The sequence below is a fragment of the Nansenia antarctica genome (assembly GCF_963989245.1).
Source record: "Nansenia antarctica genome assembly, chromosome: 19".
In the NCBI taxonomy this organism is placed as follows: Eukaryota; Metazoa; Chordata; class Actinopteri; order Argentiniformes; family Microstomatidae; genus Nansenia; species Nansenia antarctica.
In genome coordinates, this window is record NC_137692.1 from 19069336 (window position 1) to 19091136 (window position 21801).

Here is a 21801-nt window from a genome sequence, read left to right on the forward strand (position 1 = left end):
AAAATGTATATTCCACTTGGCCTATCGCATCCTTCCAGCTCTGCAGTGTCTAGTGTCATGGGGGCTTGTTCCTGGATAGAGCCACAGTCTCAAAATCTGTCAGGTCGTTATTCAAATGATGCTTTTGAAAGTATCACAACTACACAAATGGGAGGAATAATCACACTGAGCCTTTTAAGTTCTACCATACTAATGACCACAGTAGCTTTGAGGTCCATTTACAACTTTCATTGGTGAAATAAAACGACAACAGTTTGGTTTCTATTATTCCCATTTAATCTTTCCATACACTTAGCTAACATTTGCGCAAATACATTTTCACACATTCATTAACAATTACACTAAATTGGTATAAAAACAACCATGATTGTCATTCATACGATACAATCTTGCCTCACTTCACAAAGATGTCATTTTGATTAAAAAATAAATTCATGCATTTGAGCATATTTTTTCGTATTTTACAATATGATACAAATAATTTGAAAACAATAGCTAGATAGATAAACAATCTCACAGTCTTGTACAAAAAATTAAATGAATCAATAAAAACGTAGAAACAGGGACCAGGAATTCATTAAGCAGCACATTACTGTAACAATATAGGGAGAATATATCTCTGCCACACTGAGAGATCAACGTTACAGTGAGACAGACAGGAGAAAGACAGCGAGGCAAGGCTAATAGTCCAACAGCAGACAAACAAACTAATGCACAAGGATGGATATAGTATGATCAGGATGCTCCATCAAGGTCAAGGACGATCCAGCCTTATTTTGATCAGTCGCGAGATTGATCAAAATAAGCCAGGATTTTCCTTCAGTGACATTGATGGAATACCCCCCAGGGCTTGAGAAAGAAAGACTGCATAGTCAGCTTTGGTGTGACAGGTCAGAGGTCACTCTCTCAGAGCTATGTATACAGATACAATATATATTCAATAATTATAATGTAATATAATATTATTATAGATTATATTTCTATATGACTTTGCTCTCTTTTATACAGTCTACTTGACTGATATTTTTTTATATTTTTTTTTACAGCTGAACTTCCATTACTGGAATTTAATGTTGATGAAACAAATGCTTCATTGTATCAGGTCTATATGAATAGATTATTTTTTCTTCTTTATACAATGGCAAATATGGAAGAACATCTCATCAACATCTCATCATATTCCACAACAGTTTGAGTCAATAATCAACATTTTGACAATAGTTAAAATAATTCAAGAATATGCTCCCTACTTTTTCACAAACTGTAAATTAATCGTCAGATAACAGCAACATTTAAATATTTTCATAAATATTTTTTTAAAAGATATCATAACTCACTATACCGGTATATATATTTTGCCATCATACTTTGGATGTTTTATGCAATAAATAAAACAGCAGCAAAGCAATGTCCCTTTCTGCATATTGAATGAGTGAAACTTACGTTATAATCTAATAGCACCAGACGTATACAAAATAATTTCAATTGTGAAATTGAAAAACCATAAATGTAACACAAGTAGAAAAATTCATAAAGGCACTTAAGTTGGTGATGGTAATCAACAATGGAAAAGGCTGTTTAAAACAAATAATGGATAACTTAAACTTTCTCAACACCATGATCTAAAAATCAACAGTTGGCATGGCAACGTGTAGTCACCTATCATCCGCCAATGAAAGCAAATGAGAATGTAAACGTTAATGGTCATTGCTCCTGAGGCAAGAAAATCCACCATTTTCCAGTGGCAAGAGATCTGCTTCAATGTGGTTTTCCATTAGAAAAATGAGCTATCTGCTCTGCTAGATGTGAACTAATAGAACAGTGATAACTGTAGCACCCCATCCCACCATGGACCTTGTTCTCAGGGGGGGGGGGGGACAGGTCTTGTCCAGAAGCAACTCATAGGCCTAGGACCCTACTCCCCTAGACACTTGTAGATCTGATAGAATTGGTTAGGTATCAGCAAAACAGTAGTAGCTCAACTAGGGTCTAGGGGCCTAGGTGTTGTCGCTAGACAAGGACCATAGTTGCAGCATGTCAGGCTAAGGTTGGTGTTGTATGGGGATCCTGGCTGCATTGGATTTCCAATTCTCTTCCCATCTGAAGTGTGCTCTCATACACGCACCCTTCATGGATTTGAGGGACCGACTGGTGTCAAATATATGGTGGACACACTTTTGACAAATCTTACACCAAGGGGGGAGTGAATGAGTGCACATTTAGGGGATAAGGGAAGAGAACGGAAATTCAGCATATAACCAATTCCAGTGGACGTATGTATGGTAAGGGAGTCTGAGGGCTCTATTTTCAGCTGACAGCGCAAAACTGATGCGAGTCAAAACGCAGGCGTGTTCGCAATTTGTGTCGGCGGTAAACGGGTGCAATGACCACAGCGCTGGAGCCCTGTCACACCTGTGGTAGGTCTGGAGCCCTGTCACACCTGTGGTGGGTCTGGAGCCCTGTCACACCTGTGGTAGGTCTGGAGCCCTGTCACATCTGTGCTCAGTTGGGTGGAGTAGCGCTAAAAGTTCACGACAGTGAACAGGTCAAGTGCCATCGGTTGTTCTGGCCTTGAAAATAACACTAATATTTCAACATAGCCCCGCGTTTGCGCTAAGACAGTTTTCTTACGCTGTTAAAATAGAGCCCTTAGTGTTGAGTGGAGGAGTGTAGAGGAAGCTCTTCTGTATCACAGACACCTCCACACAAAGACACTGAAAGAGAGGAAGACAAGAGAGGAAGACAAGGTAGCACAGTAAGAAACAGATCATCACATCTCAAATCAGACCTCTGCAATGAATGAGAATAATCTAAAATCAGATAATAATTACAATAATTCCGATAAAATTATACAAAAATGTAGTCCTATAGTATAACGACTAGCCAAATGAATGTGAATAACAGAAATCTATGAAAGTATCAACACACGATGAGCTGTTCGGTGAATAATAATCAGAATAGGTCGATTCCTACCTGCAATCGTCCCCTCCTGTGCTGATCACATACTTGTCATCGTACGAGAAACGGATGTTGGTCACATGCGCCGAGTGGCCAAAGTAACGCTTGTGTTTGGCCTGAGGAGAATCCAGAGAAGTATTAGTTTGGGAGGGAAGGGGTGTGGGGGGGGGGGGCAATCAGTGTAAAGTTGGATCCCTATGGTAAAACACATCCTCCCCCCAAGTTTCGTAAGAATTGTACCAGTGGTTAGACCCCGAACAGACCGATCCACAGTCCCATCCCCCGATTTCATCAAAGGAAACAATGAAGGAACATTTCACTAGCTACTATACTACTCTGTTCTTTAGCTAATGTTCTGGTATTGTTCAGAGCGAGCCAACCCACTCACAAATTTCTCAGTGCAGGGGAAGTCAAAGAGTTTGACGAGTCCGAAGTCGTCCCCGGTGACCACGTTGAGGCCGGCGTGGGACACGCAAGCGCAGTTCACGTCCGCCTTGTCGGCGTTCCGAGGCCAGATCCCCAACACCTCGTCTCCAAGGATACTAGCAGGGAAGGAGAGAAAGGAGGCCCTGTTGGAATTCTTTCCAAATTCCCCTTCTTTGAAGTACTAGTCATTGTTGAATGAACATGATTGGATTGGCCAGGGAGGATAGGGAGGATGTATATTAAGAGCATCCAAACAGGCCCTGAGACAGAGTTCTGCTGTTCAGACTGCTGAATAAAAGCACAGGCATGCCAGAACACTTCCTACATCACAGCTATTTTGGGCATCTTTGTAAAGCCAAGTTGTTTAAGCAATATCACACGAGAGGGAGTGTGTTATACTGAATATCAGCACGGCTGATATTCGTCCGTTTGGATATCACACTCGAGGTCGTGCTGTTATACTGAATATCAGCACGGCTGATATTCAGTATAACAGCACGACCTCGGGTGTGATATTGCTTTTATACAACAGTTCTACAGCGCGATTTATTAGTTAACAGTAATAAGCGTTATTGACACTCAAACATTAGTGACACTCAAACAATAAATCACAACATGTCTGGATTCACCTATATGTGTGTGTGTGTGTGTGTGTGTGTGTGTGTGTGTGAGATCCTACCTGGTCCAGGTAGCCCAGGTGATCTTGTCGAACACGGTCTGGTCAGTCACCATCTTCCCAGAAGGCATCTCGTGCACCTGGCGCTTATAGGATCCTGTAGACACCTGGTGACACACACACACACACACACACGCACACGCACAATCAGTCATTTTGCCATCAGCTTCACTGTTTTATCATCAGAATGAACCATCATCAGTCTTTGTCAACACAGTCTGTTGAGAAGAAAGAAGATGATGACCCATTGTAAGTCAACCATTTCATACAGATAAAACTCTATGGGCCGGTTTCACAGACAAGGCTTAAGCCTAGTCCTGGACTAAATCACACTTTCAATGTAAAATCTCCATTGAAGATGCTTTTTAGTTTTAGTATTAGTCCTAAGCCTTGTCTGTGAAACCAGCCCTAAGAGTTTAGAGTTTTTTGATAGTATTTGAAGTTCTTCCAGTTCATTATATAACTACAAACAGGAGGAACGGAACCCTGGCAGACTGTACTAGCCCCTACCCTTCTGTTCCCTCTCTCTCTCCCTCCCTCCCTCCATCCCTCCCTCCCTCCCTCCCTCCCTCCCTCCCTCCCTCCCTCCCTCGCTCCCTCCCTCTCTTCAAGGCACAGGCATATTTACACTAGCGTTAAATATGGTTAAATATAGCAGTCCAAGTCACCATCTTGCCCTTCAACCATCATTTTCCAGTCAATCACCGATACATTTCAGAATAGTATAATCACAGATTTGCAAGTGTTCCCATGAAAATAAATAAGGAATCGGCCCAAAGCTAGGGCCATTGAATCCATTACCCTAGATAGCGTGTGTTCTAGTCTGATGTTTATACTTGAAAGGGTTGCTCTGGAGTAGCTCCAGGCTAATGCTAACTACAGAAACAGTCTTGGCTGTAAATGATTTCGACCCTCCATATATGTGTGTGTCTATATTTAGGTATTTCCACCCCCCCAGCATGCTTTGAAATGGATCTGGGTAATCATAGCCACCTACATAGAGAGAGAGGCTTCTCCATTGACTCTGTCTGAAGGGGCTGTAGGAACAAACTGTGAAAAAATACTGAATGCTGCGTTTTATGATAAGGTTCCTGTCAAGCAGTGACAGGTTGGCGCTCGACAGGCAAACAACTCTTGGAATTAAAACTAGGAGAATCATGAATGAATTGTTCAACATAGGAATTGAGGCGATTCCTGGAGTTCAGTCCCTTTTAAACCCTCCTACTGCAGTATTGTTTATTAGAATTTGGAATGTAGAATCTCCAGCTGTGTTCCGCATTCTCCTCTGTGCCCAGTTCAGCCACATACCTCAGTAGCACCTGCTGTATCCTAAACGCTAAACGCTGTGCCCTGTGCTGCAGCATACCTGTATGAACCTGCTGTCTGCAGAGCAGTCCATCTGGATGACGAAGCTGGGGATGTCCTTACAGTAGCCCACGCGGTTGAGGGCGGGGCCTAGCGTGAGGTCGTACAGGTCCACCGTGCTCTCCACCGAGCCCACCGCTAGGAGGCATTTGTCTGGACTGAACCTGGGGGGTGAGACACATGCACGCACACACACACACACACACACACACACACACACACACACAGACACAGACACACACACACACACACACACACACACACACACACACACACACACACAAACACTGATATAGTTTAGTTGTGTTTTCCTCCTTTATTGTCAACTTATTTGAGTTTATTTGTCGTATACCACAGAACACAACCATAGACGGTGTAATGAAACGGTGAAAATCTTGATGTAATAACTTATGTGTTGTAACTTTTTTGTAATAACTCCACTTGTCCTCGCTCTGCCAAGGGGCGTACCGTATATCCTGTATGGCGGCGCTGCGGTCTCGTTTCTTGCCCCACATCTTGAGAGAGTTGGTGAGGAGGATGATGAACTCTCCGTTCTTCATGCCCACGGAGATCATCTCTCCGTCGGGGCTGTAGCTGGCACACTTAGCCGGGTGGCCCAGACTCACCTTGTTCAACAGTTTCTGTCAGGGGCAGAGAGGGAGACAGAGATTCAGATTCAGATTCAGATTCAGATTCAGATTCAGATTCAGATAACGTTTATTGCCATTATGCATACACATATAGGAATTTTCTTTGGCGTTACAGTAAGTGCGTTTATACTTTTTTCACGTGTATATGTTACGGTACATGTGGGAATACGGTACAAGTGGGAAAACTAGGGTTAGGGTTAGGTGCTACGTCGACTTGGTACATGCTGGCATGTCTAACCCTAACCCTAATCCTAACCCTAACCCTACCCTACCCCTAACCCTAACCTTAACCGTAGCACCCTAGCACCTAACCCTAACCCTAGTTTTCCCACATGTACCGTATTCCCACATGTACCGTAACATATACATGAACAATAACAAATGCAAAAAACAGGACAACACAGGACAGACAACAGTGCATTGGATAGTGCTACATATATAAAGTGCAGTGCAGAGTTTTTACAGTGAGTCCAGTGCATATTCAGTCCTGGGCAGTAGAGGGGTTGATGACACCAGTGAGGACATTTAATGGTCATCTAAATACAAGTCGTGACATTAGAATTATAAGGTTCTATCTCCATTTTTGTCAAAATTGAGTATTTTACATAATCTGATCCATTAGGTGTTTATTAATGCCTGTGTGGTGTTATTTTTAAAATGTTGACATTTTTTAGTTAGTAATTCATAAAATACAAAGGTTCCATCTCACAAAACATAATGGAATGTAAAAACTTTGACGCTCAATATCTCTGAACTACCCTAAACGACCCTATCATTCTATATAAAGCTCACAAAGTGCAAAGAAAACCAAGAACACAGATCGGAGAGAACTGTGGCCCAGTATATAGATATGTCAGCTCCCCAAATGAGTCGTTTTCTATAAATCATACAATTCTATTCAAGATGTTTGTGTTCTGAGTGTCAGCAGAAGATCTCAAACGTATACTAATTGTGTCCAAATGTCACAAGTATTGTTATAATGGGTGTTATGACAATGAAGCATTTTCGATTGTAAATTGCCATGACATGTAAACATAATGTGTTAGTTTGGTAGTCATAGAGTTGGAAGGAAGATAGCATGTGCGTCCTCTAGCGATCTAACTCTATGGTGGTAGGGTAGTATACCTTGTCAAAAGTAGCCTTAAGAACCGACGGTTCTCTCGAGCCTAATAGCCCTTAGGGGGGCAGGAGCCTATCTCCTGTTTCTGTAGCGTGAGGTGGTTTTGACGTACAAGTCAAGTACCCCCCCCTGGACGTGACGCTGGTATGTCACCCTGTCACAGGGTCTCACCTTGTCAGCCAGGTCCCAGATGCGGATGGTTCCGTCATCGCTGGCGGATATGAACATGTCTTTGGAGGGGTGCGCTGCCAGGCCCCAGATCTCCCCCTGCATGTGACCGTTCATCAGGATGTTCGACGCTGCGTTCTTCTCTCCCACCTCGATGATCTCTCCATCCTTGGTGCCCACCAAAATCTTACCCTGGTAACGGGGGATTGGGGTAGGGGGGGTAGAGCGACACATTTCATTCACTTTTCATTCATTCGTTAATTCATTCATCCATTCCATTGATTCATATCAAACACATATGTACGGTACATTCTAGAATTGATCACATAGGGATGTAGAGGTCTACTAAATAGTGTCTATGAGCTGCTGAGTGGAGGGTTGTTGATAGGGTCTTCTACAAAGCCACTTCCAAATGACACCAGTCAGTTCTCTAGTGTCTATGGTCAAGAAAAAATGCTTTTGTGCATTGTCACATTACCTGCTCTGACCCTGACCATGTAACATTAGCAGGGCAGGAGAAATTGACAGGAGAGCAAGAGAGGTTGAAAGAGCGCGGCAGCTACATACAGCTACAGTTGCAGTTTAACAGTTGATGTTGCAAACTCTGCTGACTCAGGAATGATTTGTCTGACAGTCTCAAGCAATGTGTCGCTGCAGCTGTTTAAAGGAGCAATTTGGGATCGGAGCATACACTGTTGGACTTTTGAATGAATAATATATAGCTATTGATTATTGAAGAATATAACGTATATATGCCTCTTGAGCTTAGTTGAACTGCCTTTCTTGAAAATGATAATTCTATCATTATTTGACTCCACTGTTTGTAAACAATGTCATTGTAAACAAGTGTACAGTAAACATGTTGTTCTCCATAACAGCATAATGGAAAAGGAGACTGATGGAATAAAGCCTATAAATGAAGCAAGACGTTTATTCATAAACGTTTTACTAAGACACCCTGGTTGTCACTGTTACAATAACGTGTCGGCTGTTGCGCAAGAGAAACATTATTTGGCCATTAGCTTTTGTTTGTAGCCAGACTTAACATTCACAGGAACCTGTAGTGCTTATTTGATCCGTTTATTAGTCTTACTTCATACAGCTTTGCATTGATTTCTGAAAATATTCCTGCTGAATTACTGCTCCTCGCTCTCCTCTTGGTGACTATTCGAATGTTTTTAATGATGAATCGGCGTAACCTCGAAACTCAATCGAAGAAACGTCTATGGCAAGATGACAGTTTCATCATAGTTTCGTCCAAATTGGTCCAGTCGGTGTAATTTCATAGACGACTCTAGGGCCAAGACTCATCATTCACCCGAGTCTCATCAAAATGTTCCCAGTGGGAAGAAAAAGCATGTGACATACGAACGGACAGACACAGAATCCTAGTCCTCTCTCTGATTTCATCGACGGGGGATGACCACAAACACATTCTGATCTCATGCATGGTCAGTCCTTGCATCCATAGATTCTGTCTATAAACTGAAGTGGTTCTATTTCTACATCCCTCAGCTGTTTACCACAAACAAAGTGGCAGGAAAGATCGCTTGTTTGAGTCCCAGATTGCCCCTTAGGGATATCATGGGATATACTAAATGGGATATCAATCAATTCTAAATGTATTTTCCAAAGGACATTTCGAGAGAGTCACTTACTTTCAGATATACAATTTGTATTGAAGTTTGGTAGGAATCTTTCTCAGTTGTTGTGTGTGCGCTGGGCAATGTTGTGTGTATGTATGTCTATGACGCTAGGTATGCTGGACTCACTTTGCATCGACAGACAGATCTCACACACTCCACACTCTGGCCCGTCTCCAGCTGGAAGGCCCGGCAACGCTTCATCTCCTGGTCCCACAGCTTCACCGCACCGCCCTCCTTAGTACTGACACACACACACACACACACACACACACACACACAGGCACACACGCACACACACACGCAGGCACACACACGCAGGCACACACACGCAGGCACACACACACAGGCGCACACACACACACAGGCATACACACGCACACACACACACACACACATACATACATACATACACACACACACACACACAGGCACACAGGCACACACACGCAGGCACACACACACACACACACACACACATACACACATACATACATACATACATGCATACATACATACATACACACACTCACACACACACAGGCACACACACACAGCCACACACACGCAGGCACACACACGCAGGCACACACACACACACACACACACACACACACACACATATACACACCACCACATCCTAGGTCATTTATTTATCACCATCATCATCAGCAGCATATATGATCTAGGATATTATAAACAAAGTCTAAAGGCCAATGTTTGTGCTGTTGTGTATTGGGGTATTTATAGTGTGTGTGTGTGGGGGTGTGTGTGTGTGTGCGTGCGTGCATTTGTGTGTGTGATGTATTCATAGCCTGTCCTTGCCCCCTAGAGGCCATCAGTGTGGTGTGTGTATGTGTATGTTGTTGGGGGTGATGGGGGGGGGGGGTACTCACGGCCTCTCCTTTCCCCCAGTGACGATGAGGCCATCCCTCAGTGTGGTGTACATGGTGAACACTGGGCCTGTGTGGGCTTTGGCCACAACCCGCAACAGGAAGTGATCTCGCCACACGTACACGTCCCCGTTTATAGCACCTGTGAATGTTAGGTTATTCTACAGGGAGAGAGAGAGACACAGAACACCACCAGGATCAAAAACACTGGAAAGACACACCAGCAATATAACAGGACTAGGAATATGAAAAGGTACATAGGAAAATAGATTAACTGTTGTTATTTTATACAAGAGGAAGTTCACACAAGTTTAAGACAACCCAAAACAATTCAAACTTGTCTGTAAGCCCCACTGATGTCAATATTCACACTAAAAGGATGTCACACTAAAAGGATGTCTGTGATTGGATAAGATGGCATGGCGAACACTGTGAGTAGGGTTCCTCTCTACTCTAACGTAAGCCAGTCTCTCTACTCACAGCTCCGAAGGCGACAGACAGCATGGTCTGCATCCTGGCATCTTCCACCGACCCGACCACTCCCTTCTTATACATGAGCGAGCCGCCCGCCAGAGTCCAGAACTTGATGTGTTTGATCCCGACCGACACAAACTGAGAGTCCGAATCAGGACGGAACTCCACGACGAAGATTCTGTCTGGATGGCCTCCTTTACTGGTCACTTTGGCACCTGGACAAGGAACGTAGATGACAATACACCCCCATGGAGAACATATGTGACACGTTCTAATGCTTTGGTCCTCATATCGGGATAACGATGGACTTCGACTTTTCTTTCGAAAAATGTGAATACATTTCTGTGTCCTGTGAAAATTAATGACATGTCGCTAGTCAACTAACACAGCTTGTTTTGTGAGCCTGCTAACAATGTAAAGTAGTGTTCTAGTTAACTAGGTAGCAGTGGGGGATTACTCACTCGAATTCATTGCGTTGCAGTATTTTGGCTTGACTAACGAGTTTGTGTTGTGATTCTCAACAAACAAGTTTGTTGAAACGTAGTTCCCGTGTTTCAAAAGAAAAGTCAGAACATTTGGATTGGTTGCCGATAGGAGCACCAAAGCATTAGAACGTGTCACATATTGCGCTGGGTTAGTGGTCAAGGGGTCAAGGGTCAGGGGTTAGTTAGTCTCAGTGGTGTAGTCTAGTTTTTTCTAGTGGGTATACTGTGATTTTTCCCTCCCAGCCTCATATCGTTAATTTCGGAACGCCATAAAAATACATCTGCGCTCCCTGTCTAACGTTATATATATCTAACATTACATTATGTAATAAGGCTGATCTGTGCATGATAGTGCTGCATTTTGACATATTTCATGTCGCATCTCCCCCCTTTGATGGTGCTTCGTAACACAGACGGGGTGAATTCTATGAATGAAAGTGTGAAAGTTCTGTCACAAAACGCTGTTACGTATCCTCACACATTTTTAAGCGGGTATATGGAAATCCTTGGCCTTTCCTAGTGGGTATACGGCGTAGTCCTGCGTATCACGTAGACTACACCACTGGTCAGGGGGTCAAGGGTCAGGGGTTAGTTAGTCTTACCTTCCTGCCAGCGCCACACAGTGATGGTGTGTTCTGGCTCCACCCCCACAGACAGCAGCAGCTTGCCCGTGGCGCTGAAGTTGACGTAGCCGACGCCCTTGGTGTGAGCACAGCGCAGGATGGACAGGGTCTGTTTACTCATCGCGTCCCACACGTGGATGGAGGGAGTGGTACCTGCAGAGGGGAGAGAGAAAGAGAGGGAGGGGACAGAGAGGGAGGGGACAGAGAGAGAGAGAGGGAGGGAGGGTGGGAGGGAGGGAGGGAGAGAGGGAGGGAGAGAGAGAGGGGGAGGGAGAGAGAGGGAGGGAGAGAGAGAGGGAGCAAGAGAGAGAGAGGGAGGGAGGGAGAGAGGGAGCAAGAGAGAGAGGGAGGGAGAGAGAGAGGGGGAGGGAGAGAGAGGGAGGGAGGGAGAGAGGGAGCAAGAGAGAGAGAGAGAGGGAGGGAGAGAGGGAGCAAGAGAGAGAGGGAGGGAGAGAGGGAGGGAGGGACAGGGAGTAAATAATAAGAGCCCTGCACTGGTCTGCATATATTCCTTCTAGCTTCGCACTGAATTGAAGTAGGGGCCCGCACACTCACTGTACCTTTATTACAAACTAGTATCTCTTCGTCACATCATTGTCGATCGATATATAAAATATGAAACAATACTAAGGGATATACTACTAGACAAGCTACTGTATGGGGACGAAAACACAGGACAGGATAGTGTGCAGACCACAGGAGGACAGAGAGAGACAGAGAGACAGAGAGAGAGACAGAGAGAGACAGAGAGAGACAGAGAGAGAGAGAGAGAGAGAGAGAGAGAGAGAGAGAGAGACAGAGAGAGACAGAGAGAGAGAGAGAGAGAGAGAGAGACAGAGAGAGAGAGAGAGAGAGAGACAGAGAGAGAGAGAGACAGAGAGAGACAGAGAGAGACAGGGAGAGAGACAGAGAGAGAGAGACAGAGAGAGACAGAGAGAGAGAGACAGAGAGAGACAGAGAGAGACAGAGAGAGAGAGAGAGAGAGAGAGAGACAGAGAGAGAGAGAGACAGAGAGAGACAGAGAGAGACATAGAGAGAGAGAGACAGAGAGAGACAGAGAGAGACAGAGAGAGACAGAGAGAGAGAGACAGAGAGAGACAGGGAGAGACAGAGAGAGACAGAGAGAGACAGAGAGAGAGACAGAGATAGACAGAGAGAGACAGAGAGAGAGACAGAAAGAGAGACAGAGAGAGAGAGAGAGAGAGACAGAGAGAGAGACAGAGAGAGAGACAGAGATAGACAGAGAGAGACAGAGAGAGACAGAGAGAGAGACAGAGAGAGACAGAGAGAGAGACAGAGAGAGAGAGACAGAGAGAGACAGAGAGAGACAGAGAGAGAGACAGAGAGAGAGAGAGAGAGAGACAGAGAGAGACAGAGAGAGAGACAGAGAGAGAGAGACAGAGAGAGACAGAGAGAGACAGAGAGAGACAGAGAGAGACAGAGTGAGACAGAGAGAGACAGAGAGAGACAGAGTGAGACAGAGAGAGACAGAGAGAGACAGAGAGAGACAGAGAGAGAGGTCACTGGACACTGGATATACAGAGAGAGAGAGAGGGCAAACCGATCAGGGTACACTGCAGGGGGAGTAGGGGGGGGTGGGGGGGTGTTTTACCTGGCAGATCTGTCACTTCACCTGAGGTGCAGGGGTGAGCGATGGAGAGAAATTAGGCAGCAAAAGAACAAATGAAAAACCTGAGGTGAGTCTCCTGTAAGGTGCTGGTGAGGGTATGGTGTAAGCAGCAAGAAGAACACATGCCAAAGCAACCGCCACATGGAGCAAAGAAACATGGCAAAGCAAAGCAGGTCACCAAGGAATAGATTTCTCTTTCATGCTCTCTCTCTCTCTCTCTCTCTCTCTCTCTCTCTCTCTGTCTCTCTCTCTCTCCCACTGTTTTGTGTGAGGGGTTAGATCACAGTTGTTTGCATTCAGAGACATTAGCATAATCCTTCTTCTTCTGCTCTCTCTCTTTCTACGTATTCTCTCTCTCTCTGGCTGGCTGGCCGGGGCCCACTGCAGCCTTCTAAGGCCTCCGGACCCCCTCCCTCCCTCCCTCTCGATGACATTTTTATATTTGGGATGTTGGTTGACAGTCAGACAGAGAATATCGTCGGTGTGTTCCAAGTAGAAACTCTGAGTTCCTGGGGGAGGAATAGCATCAGAGACCACAAAATATTAAATCTCTATCTTAACGCTGACGGGGAATGTCCATAAATGAATGTTGATGTGACGTGCGTTGCCATAGCTACAGTACCCGTGGTGAGACTGTGCACCATGGCGGTGGCGGCGGTGTGGTAGACGATGTCCGCTCCGTCGTTGAGGTAGTGGAGGTTGTTACGACAGTCGAACCCCCGGAAGCCGAACACGTGGTCCAGCACCAGGTCCTACAGGGGTCAGAGGTCAGCCCATCAGCCAATCACAGCCACACAACATCAGACTACAGCTGATCACTAGTCAATCATCATCCAAACCAACTCAAACCGTCTGACCGCATAGACAAGGAGATACCGACAGTACATGACCCGACATCACATACATAGTCAACCAGACGGTACATGGTAGGGGAGGCTGGTGGAGGTAGAAATTGGAGGACAAGCCCCCCAGTAACTAACTGACCTCCTCCCCCAGCATACCCCTTCCCGGAACCTGCGGTCCACTGACATGGGCCTGCTATCCACCCCCCGCACCAACCTACGGACCATTGGGGACAGAGCATTCAGCGTGGCTGCACCTACGCTCTGGAACTCTCTCCCCATTGTGATCCGCAACGCCCCCACCCTGGACTCCTTCAAACTAGCCCTCAAAACACATCTGTTCTCCAAGGCATTTGGCCCCTAGCCATTGTTTTAGTTTTTGCTTTGTTTGTTTTCTGTTTTGTCTGTCCGTTTTCATCCCCTTGTACAGCGTCCTTGGGTTTGTGAAAGGCGCTATATAAATTAAAGTTATTATTATTATTATTATTAAGCTCATTGTAATGTATAATTTACATGTGTTTGATACCATTCCTCATTCCCTTCCATGCCTGTCCTCTGATTTCTACCTCCACCAGCCTCCCCTGGTACACAGTGATGAGAAAAAGGGACAGTCAACACACACACAGGTGATCCATATTGCACATGTAGCCAACATGAACATTGGGTTACAGAGAGGGCTTAACAGAGGAGTAACTGGACCCAGTCCCAGACTGGAGTGAGACCAACCTCAAATCAAATCAAATCAAATTTGGGGTTTAGATTCCGCTGCTGTGCACTGGTAGGCAAACTGATAGTAGTCGCTCTATGAGTAGAGGGGCTGCAAGGGAGTTTTCCTGGCTACGCAGTGTACTTTTTTTTTTTTACCTTTGCCTGCTTGCAGCTCTGTCATTATGTGAAGCGCATTGAGTCGCATCTTGTGAGAAATGAAGCGCTATACAAATCAAACTCGATTCGATTTGAGACCAACCTCGACCAGCTTCTTCTTCTTGGTGACGTTGTTCTTCTGGAGTTTCTCCGGCTGGGGCGCAGCTCGGCTCACAGGAGGCCTGGAGGGGACACACAGGTTTTATGGGTAAACGGGACGTGTTAAGTGGGATCCTTGGGGTGAGTGACCCCACCTTAAACCCTTACCTTATCCATTAACCATAAACCTTACCTAACCCTAACCTTTTTTATTTGATTTCTTTCTTTTTCAAACTCAACTCGAATGGGTTTTAAACTCAACTTGACTTAGCATTTCCCATCCATAACACAGGTTGATAACCCTGCTGGTTTAGACATAGATGTCCACTCCTGGTACTGCCTACACACTGTCCATATAGACACAGGTTTGGACAATATTATATAAAACACCTAGTTATGTTTTCTCAGAATGAGTCCAACATTGGGCACAGGAATGCTACTGTACGTAGAAGAGGATAGGTTAGGTTACGTTTCAAAGAATCGAATAAGCAGAGAGAAATATGAGAGAGTGAAAGTGAGAGAGAGAGAGCATACTGTTACAGAAAGATTCAGCGTTGACATTTGACACTTTGACATTTGACCTATGAATTATGGCCAGTCATAGCCACAAGCACATAAAGAATACAGTATCATCACCAACGTGTGAACAACATACTGTCACACTGACTTACACAACAGGAGGCAACAAACAACAGAACCAGAAACAACACAGAACCAGTTTGCTGAGGCCACAGTGAACATGTATGGCAATGTTTATGTTTATGAGCTCCAGAATGTTTATGAGCTCCAGAATGCTCCGCCAACTGTCCACTAGTCCTGGATATACAGTTTGGTCTGAATCCTCCTCCCACTGTGACTTCTGAGACTGGGAGACTCTGACCGTGTCTTTTGGAGTATCTGTCTGTCACAGAAATAGTCTATGACCTGTCCTGAGTGTGCTTTTAGAACACGGCTGCCAGACACATAGAGCAGGAAGGGAGAGGATCACGCACGCACGCACGCACGCACGCACGCACGCACGCACGTGCACACGCACGCACACAAAACACACACACACACACACACACACACACACACACACACACACACACACACACACACACGGTCTGAGAAGATGTCTGTCTAGAGAACCTTGTCTAGAGAACCTTGCACTATTTAAAAAATATATACTTTGTACATACTTTCTATTACTTTCTGTACATACTTTCTATTACTTAATATTTGCTTAATTCATGAAAAATATGGTTAAATATTGTCATCCCATCCCAATTTTAAAGTGTTCTTTTACCGTGTCAGCCAAAGCCTTATTGGCGGAATGTGCCAATCTAAATTATTGTCATTAGAGAACACAGCTCAATGTTTGTAAACAGAGAAAGCAAAGCTTTTAATATTACATAGAATAATAACAACAAGGAAACAAATGTCTTCATCCACGGATGATACCTGACGCCTTAAGATTTGATGCCATAAGGGATGACTCCTGAGGACTGACCTTACTCTAGGAGGGATGATGTCATAAGGGATGACTCCTGACTCGCCTTACTCTAGGAGGGATGACATCATAAGGGATGACTCCTGGCTGACCTTACTCTAGGTGGGATGATGTCATAAGGGATGACTCCTGACTGGCCTTACTCTAGGAGGGATGACATCATAAGGGATGACTCCTGAGGACTGGCCTTACTCTAGGTGGGATGACATCATAAGGGATGACTCCTGACTGGCCTTACTCTAGGAGGGATGATGTCATAAGGGATGACTCCTGACCTGCCTTACTCTAGGAGGGATGATGTCATAAGGGATGACTCCTGACTGGCCTTACTCTAGGTGGGATGATGTCATAAGGGATGACTCCTGACTGGCCTTACTCTAGGAGGGATGACATCATAAGGGATGACTCCTGGCTGACCTTACTCTAGGAAGGATGACGTCATAAGGGATGACTCCTGACTGGCCTTACTCTAGGAGGGATGATGTCATAAGGGATGACTCCTGACTGGCCTTACTCTAGGAAGGATGACGTCATAAGGCATGACTCCTGACTGGCCTTACTCTAGGAGGAATGATGTCATAAGGGATGACTCCTGACTGGCCTTACTCTAGGAGGGATGACATCATAAGGGATGACTCCTGACTGGCCTTACTCTAGGAGGGATGATGTCATAAGGGATGACTCCTGACTGGCCTTACTCTAGGAGGGATGACGTCATAAGGGATGACTCCTGACTGGCCTTACTCTAGGAGGGATGACGTCATAAAGGATGACTCCTGACTGACCTTACTCTAGGTGGGATGATGTCATAAGGGATGACTCCTCCTGACTGGCCTTACTCTAGGAGGGATGATGTCATAAGGGATGACACCTGACTGGCCTTACTCTAGGAGGGATGACGTCATAAGGGATGACACCTGACTGGCCTTACTCTAGGAGGGATGACATCATAAGGGATGACACCTGACTGGCCTTACTCTAGGAGGGATGACGTCATAAGGGATGACTCCTGACTGGCCTTACTCTAGGAGGGATGATGTCATAAGGGATGACTCCTGACTGGCCTTACTCTAGGAGGGATGATGTCATAAGGGATGACTCCTGACTGGCCTTACTCTAGGAGGGATGACGTCATAAGGGATGACTCCTGACTGGCCTTACTCTAGGAGGGATGATGTCATAAGGGATGACTCCTGACTGGCCTTACTCTAGGAGGGATGACGTCATAAGGGATGACTCCTGACTGACCTTACTCTAGGTGGGATGATGTCATAAGGGATGACTCCTCCTGACTGGCCTTACTCTAGGAGGGATGATGCCGTTTCGACGAAGCTATGAGAAGGAGAACGCTTGGCATGAGAAGGTTACAGGTAGGCGGTTTTGCGCGAGACTTGATGCCTGGCTGCTTGTGTGACAAGCTGACAACTTCCTAATATGAATTCCGCCTTTAAGATCTTCTGGAACAGGAACAATAGAAGAAGGAAGATCCGTTCCACTGGGTGCAAACAGTGTACAGTACATCGCAGTCTGGATGCCAAGATGCAAATACGTTTTTGACGGACTGATGGATGTAGATGACCATGACTCATGTCACTCATTGTCACCATGCAGGACCAAGGTACGGAACAGAACAGGACTGAACAGCATTATGACGTCACAGAGGTAACAGAGATGACCCAGAAGCCACAGTCATGTGACACAGAGATGACCCAGAAGCCACAGTCATGTGACACACATACGCCCACGTTACCTGGATCCCCTGGAGAGCAGAACCAAGAGGACAGAACCAAGGGACAGGTTTTAGAGCACACAGGTCCTGGCTAACTAGCTAGCATACACGGGTCAAATACACAGGTGAAATACTTCACAATTCTCTTGGTATTTTCCAAGTTTGCCTGGCTGGGACTATGGAATAGACAATGGAATAGTCAAAAAGTGCCAATTTCAATTTTCATTTCGAGCTGAATCAAGCTCGAACTCCAGAAAGCTCTAATATTTGACATATTGTATTTGACCCTGATGTGCTAGAGCTAGAGCATAGCTAGGCTAGAAAGCTGATCATGCACAGGCAACCTAGAGAGAGAGAGAGAGAGAGAGAGAGAGAGAGAGAGAGAGGGAGAGAGAGAGAGAGAGGGAGAGAGGGGGAGAGAGAGAGAGAGAGAGAGGGAGGGAGGGAGAGAGAGAGGGAGAGAGAGAGAGATAGCCTTGTAATCCCTGTTGGCATCAGACCACCCATGCTTCCCTCAGCATGCTAGAGACCCAGATAGCTAAGAGGAGAGGAGAGGAGAACCAAGAGGGGGTGCACCCGTCTTAAGGGGGATTGGGGCTCATACCCTGGGGTCCCTGGGCATACTGTGAGGAGATTGGGGGAGGGGGAGGGGGAGGGGGGGGGGGCACAGGGAGAGAGAGATGCGTCAGTGCCTCTACACCCAGGGGGTTATGGGTAAACAAGATCCTGTGAAGTTTGGAGTCTTACATGAAAGAATGGAGGGTGGATAAGAGGAGAGAGCGAGAGAGAGAGAGTGAGTGAGACAGAGAGAGAGAGAGAGAGAGTGAGACAGAGAGACAGAGAGAGAGACAGAGAGAGAGAGTGAAACAGAGAGAGAGAGAGAGAGAGAAAAGAGGAGGCTCTTCATAATCACTTGGTAAGGCATGAACGCTCTTCTTCACAATCAGGGTTGCCAGATGGGCTGGGTTTTGGGTGGATTTAGCGGTTTTTAGACTGTGGGTTAGGCTGGGAAATTGTCAATCCCATCTGGCAACCCTGCTCACAATCATCCAACTGACAAAATAAAAAGACAATGGGCGTGACAAGACACAGACATGAGAACGAACGTGTTTAACAAAGCGGATCGTACTGATATCACCTCACAAAAAGCATGAAAGTGAAAGTGTGACGTGGAGAGACTGACAGGCTGCAGGAGAAAGAAAGGCCCAAAGGTAAAACAAACCAATGACTAGAAGGAAAAAAGGACATAAAAGACAGCTGGAAAACAAGACCTACCTCCTGCAGCCTCGTTTACAACCAGGTCAATGAATGAACCACTCGCTCAGATGAAATGTCGACAACCACAAACAGACAGGAAATTATTCGGATTGATTCACAATCCACAACACATCCAGCTCCTATATACGCCAGGAATCCTTTCCTTTTTCTTCCTCAGAGCGCCAACTATCTCTACTACCACTGTCCTCGCCTAGCTCCACATCTAAAACATGTATACATCATAACCCATATATATGTTATGGTACATGTGGGAATACGGTACATGTGGGAAAACTAGGGTTAGTGTTAGGTGCTAGGGTGCTAGGGTTAAGGTTAGGGGTAGGGGTAGGGTTAGGGTTAAGGTTAGGGTTAGATATGCCAGCATGTACCAAGTCACCCTAGCACCTAACCCTAACCCTAGTTTTCCCACATGTACCGTATTCCCACATGTACCGTAACATATGTATAACCCAATATATTATAGACGGTACTGTACAGAACAGAGACCCTCTCTCCTGGTCTTGGAGCACCGCGCTGTAGGCGTCTGTCCCCAGCTCAGCAGTGACACACCTGATTCAGCTAATCACACTTTGGAAGACCGTGGTTGATTAGTTGAATGAGGTGTGATAGCACTAGCCTGGGGGGGAAAAACATCAGGACCAGGGTCTCCAGGACCAGTTCGTGAGCTTAGAATGATAAGGTTCTATCTCCGTTTAGGGTAGTTCAGAGATATTGAGCGTCAAAGTTTTTACATTCCATTATGTTTTGTGAGATGGAACCTTTGTATTTGATTAATTACTAACTCAAAAATGTCAACATTTTAAAAAATAACACCACACAGGCATTAATAAACACCTAATGGTTCAGATTATGTAAAAAAACTCAATTTTGACAAAAATGGAGATAGAACCTTATAATTCTAAAGTCACGAGTTGTGAGTGTCCCTGCTTCTAGAAGGTTCTATGGAAAGAGCAGTTATGTCATACTTACTTGACAATGCCCTGCCTCCAAGGGAATGCAAGTTAAAACACAACAGAGATATTAAAGCGTTTCTGCAAAACAGGAAGTGGCTACTAAGAGTGATGTATCATGGGGGAAGAATCAGAGGTAGTGGTGGTGAGGGACAACATGAGCATGTTACCATGGAGATGATGACAAACCCCCATAACATTTGTATACACATACAGTTGCATGTCATTCATTTCTCTAGTTTTATTTGTCAGGAGCAACATGATTATCATTAAGTATTACAATAAGTACAATCAACTCTGTGTTGTAGCTGGACTATTTTGGACTATTATCATATAATTATGTAATATAATATAATTATACTATATTATATATTATATATATGTTACGGTACATGTGGGAACACGGTACATGTGGGAAAACTAGGGTTAGGGTTAGGTGCTAGGGTGCTACAGTTAAGGTTAGGGATAGGGATAGGGATAGGATTAGGGTTAGACATGCCAGCATGTACCAAATCGACGTAGCACCTAAAACTAACCCTAGTTTTCCCACATGTACCGTATTCCCACATGTACCGTAACATAATCATTTTTTTCAAAAGTCAATGCTGTACTCTGTAGGAAGCACATGATATGCCAGGTGTGTTGTGTGGCCATGGAGATGGAATGCACAGAGAGGATCAGGCTGATAATAGTAGACTATTCTAGAATACTAGGGAGGGTCACAGTCCTTTGATTGGAACCCTGAAGACGGCTGCTTGCTGCTGAAACGTTTGTCTGGTCCAATAAATAATTCACATCGGATCAGCTATGTGCGGCCTCTCTTTCTGTCATGGTAAATAACTATTGATTTGAAGGCACAGAATTCCATTGGACCAATCCCAGGTGTTCAGGTTGGCTTAAATAAATCAAGAGCTGTCCCCTAGGGCCATGTGGTACATTCCATGTCCTTGGTTACTGAATGTATGTATGTGACATCACCTATAGCTGCCCAAAGCTTGATAAGATAGACAACATGGATTTAGTAGATGTGTGCAATCTCAAAACAAGACTGAACCAATTCTGTATAAAACACAGATATTCTGGTATCATAGCAACAAGCAACGTGAACATAAACGTGTTCAAGGCTACATCTGTCACACATGCAAAAAACACACATGCACATTATACAGTAACACCACACAGGCTAGAACCCAAACCCCCCTGAGAGGCCTTCTAGAAGTCCATTAAGCCCAGAGATCAGGGGAGGCTGGTGGAGGTCGAAATCAGACGATGGGCTACATTCTAATGCACAGAAGGGAATACGCAACGGTATTAAACACTCTTCATTATGATGAGCCCATCTAGTCCTCTAGTCTCTGCCTCTGCCAGCCTCTCCTGACCACAGACGCTGCTGAGGGACCAAACACTAAACATGCACAGAGCAGCATGCCTCACCA

The 21801-nt window shown here is 45.1% G+C and overlaps 1 protein-coding gene across 1 annotated transcript in view; it reads right to left on the bottom strand.

The window, feature by feature from the left end:
* Window positions 1–2689: 2689 nt before the first annotated feature.
* The window catches only part of eml6 (EMAP like 6), a gene marked incomplete at both ends in the record, with an annotated part of 87773 nt that continues 68661 nt past the window's right edge, over window positions 2690–21801 (bottom strand). Inside the window, 15 exons of the mRNA XM_080549351.1 lie at window positions 2690–2714; window positions 2974–3074; window positions 3347–3500; window positions 4064–4167; window positions 5427–5589; window positions 5894–6066; window positions 7367–7555; window positions 9136–9250; window positions 9903–10060; window positions 10380–10588; window positions 11461–11634; window positions 13094–13114; window positions 13510–13620; window positions 13734–13863; window positions 14921–14999. Coding sequence (XP_080405477.1) covers window positions 2690–2714; window positions 2974–3074; window positions 3347–3500; window positions 4064–4167; window positions 5427–5589; window positions 5894–6066; window positions 7367–7555; window positions 9136–9250; window positions 9903–10060; window positions 10380–10588; window positions 11461–11634; window positions 13094–13114; window positions 13510–13620; window positions 13734–13863; window positions 14921–14999 — 1906 coding nt within the window. The remainder of the gene's footprint in view (window positions 2715–2973; window positions 3075–3346; window positions 3501–4063; window positions 4168–5426; window positions 5590–5893; window positions 6067–7366; window positions 7556–9135; window positions 9251–9902; window positions 10061–10379; window positions 10589–11460; window positions 11635–13093; window positions 13115–13509; window positions 13621–13733; window positions 13864–14920; window positions 15000–21801) is intronic.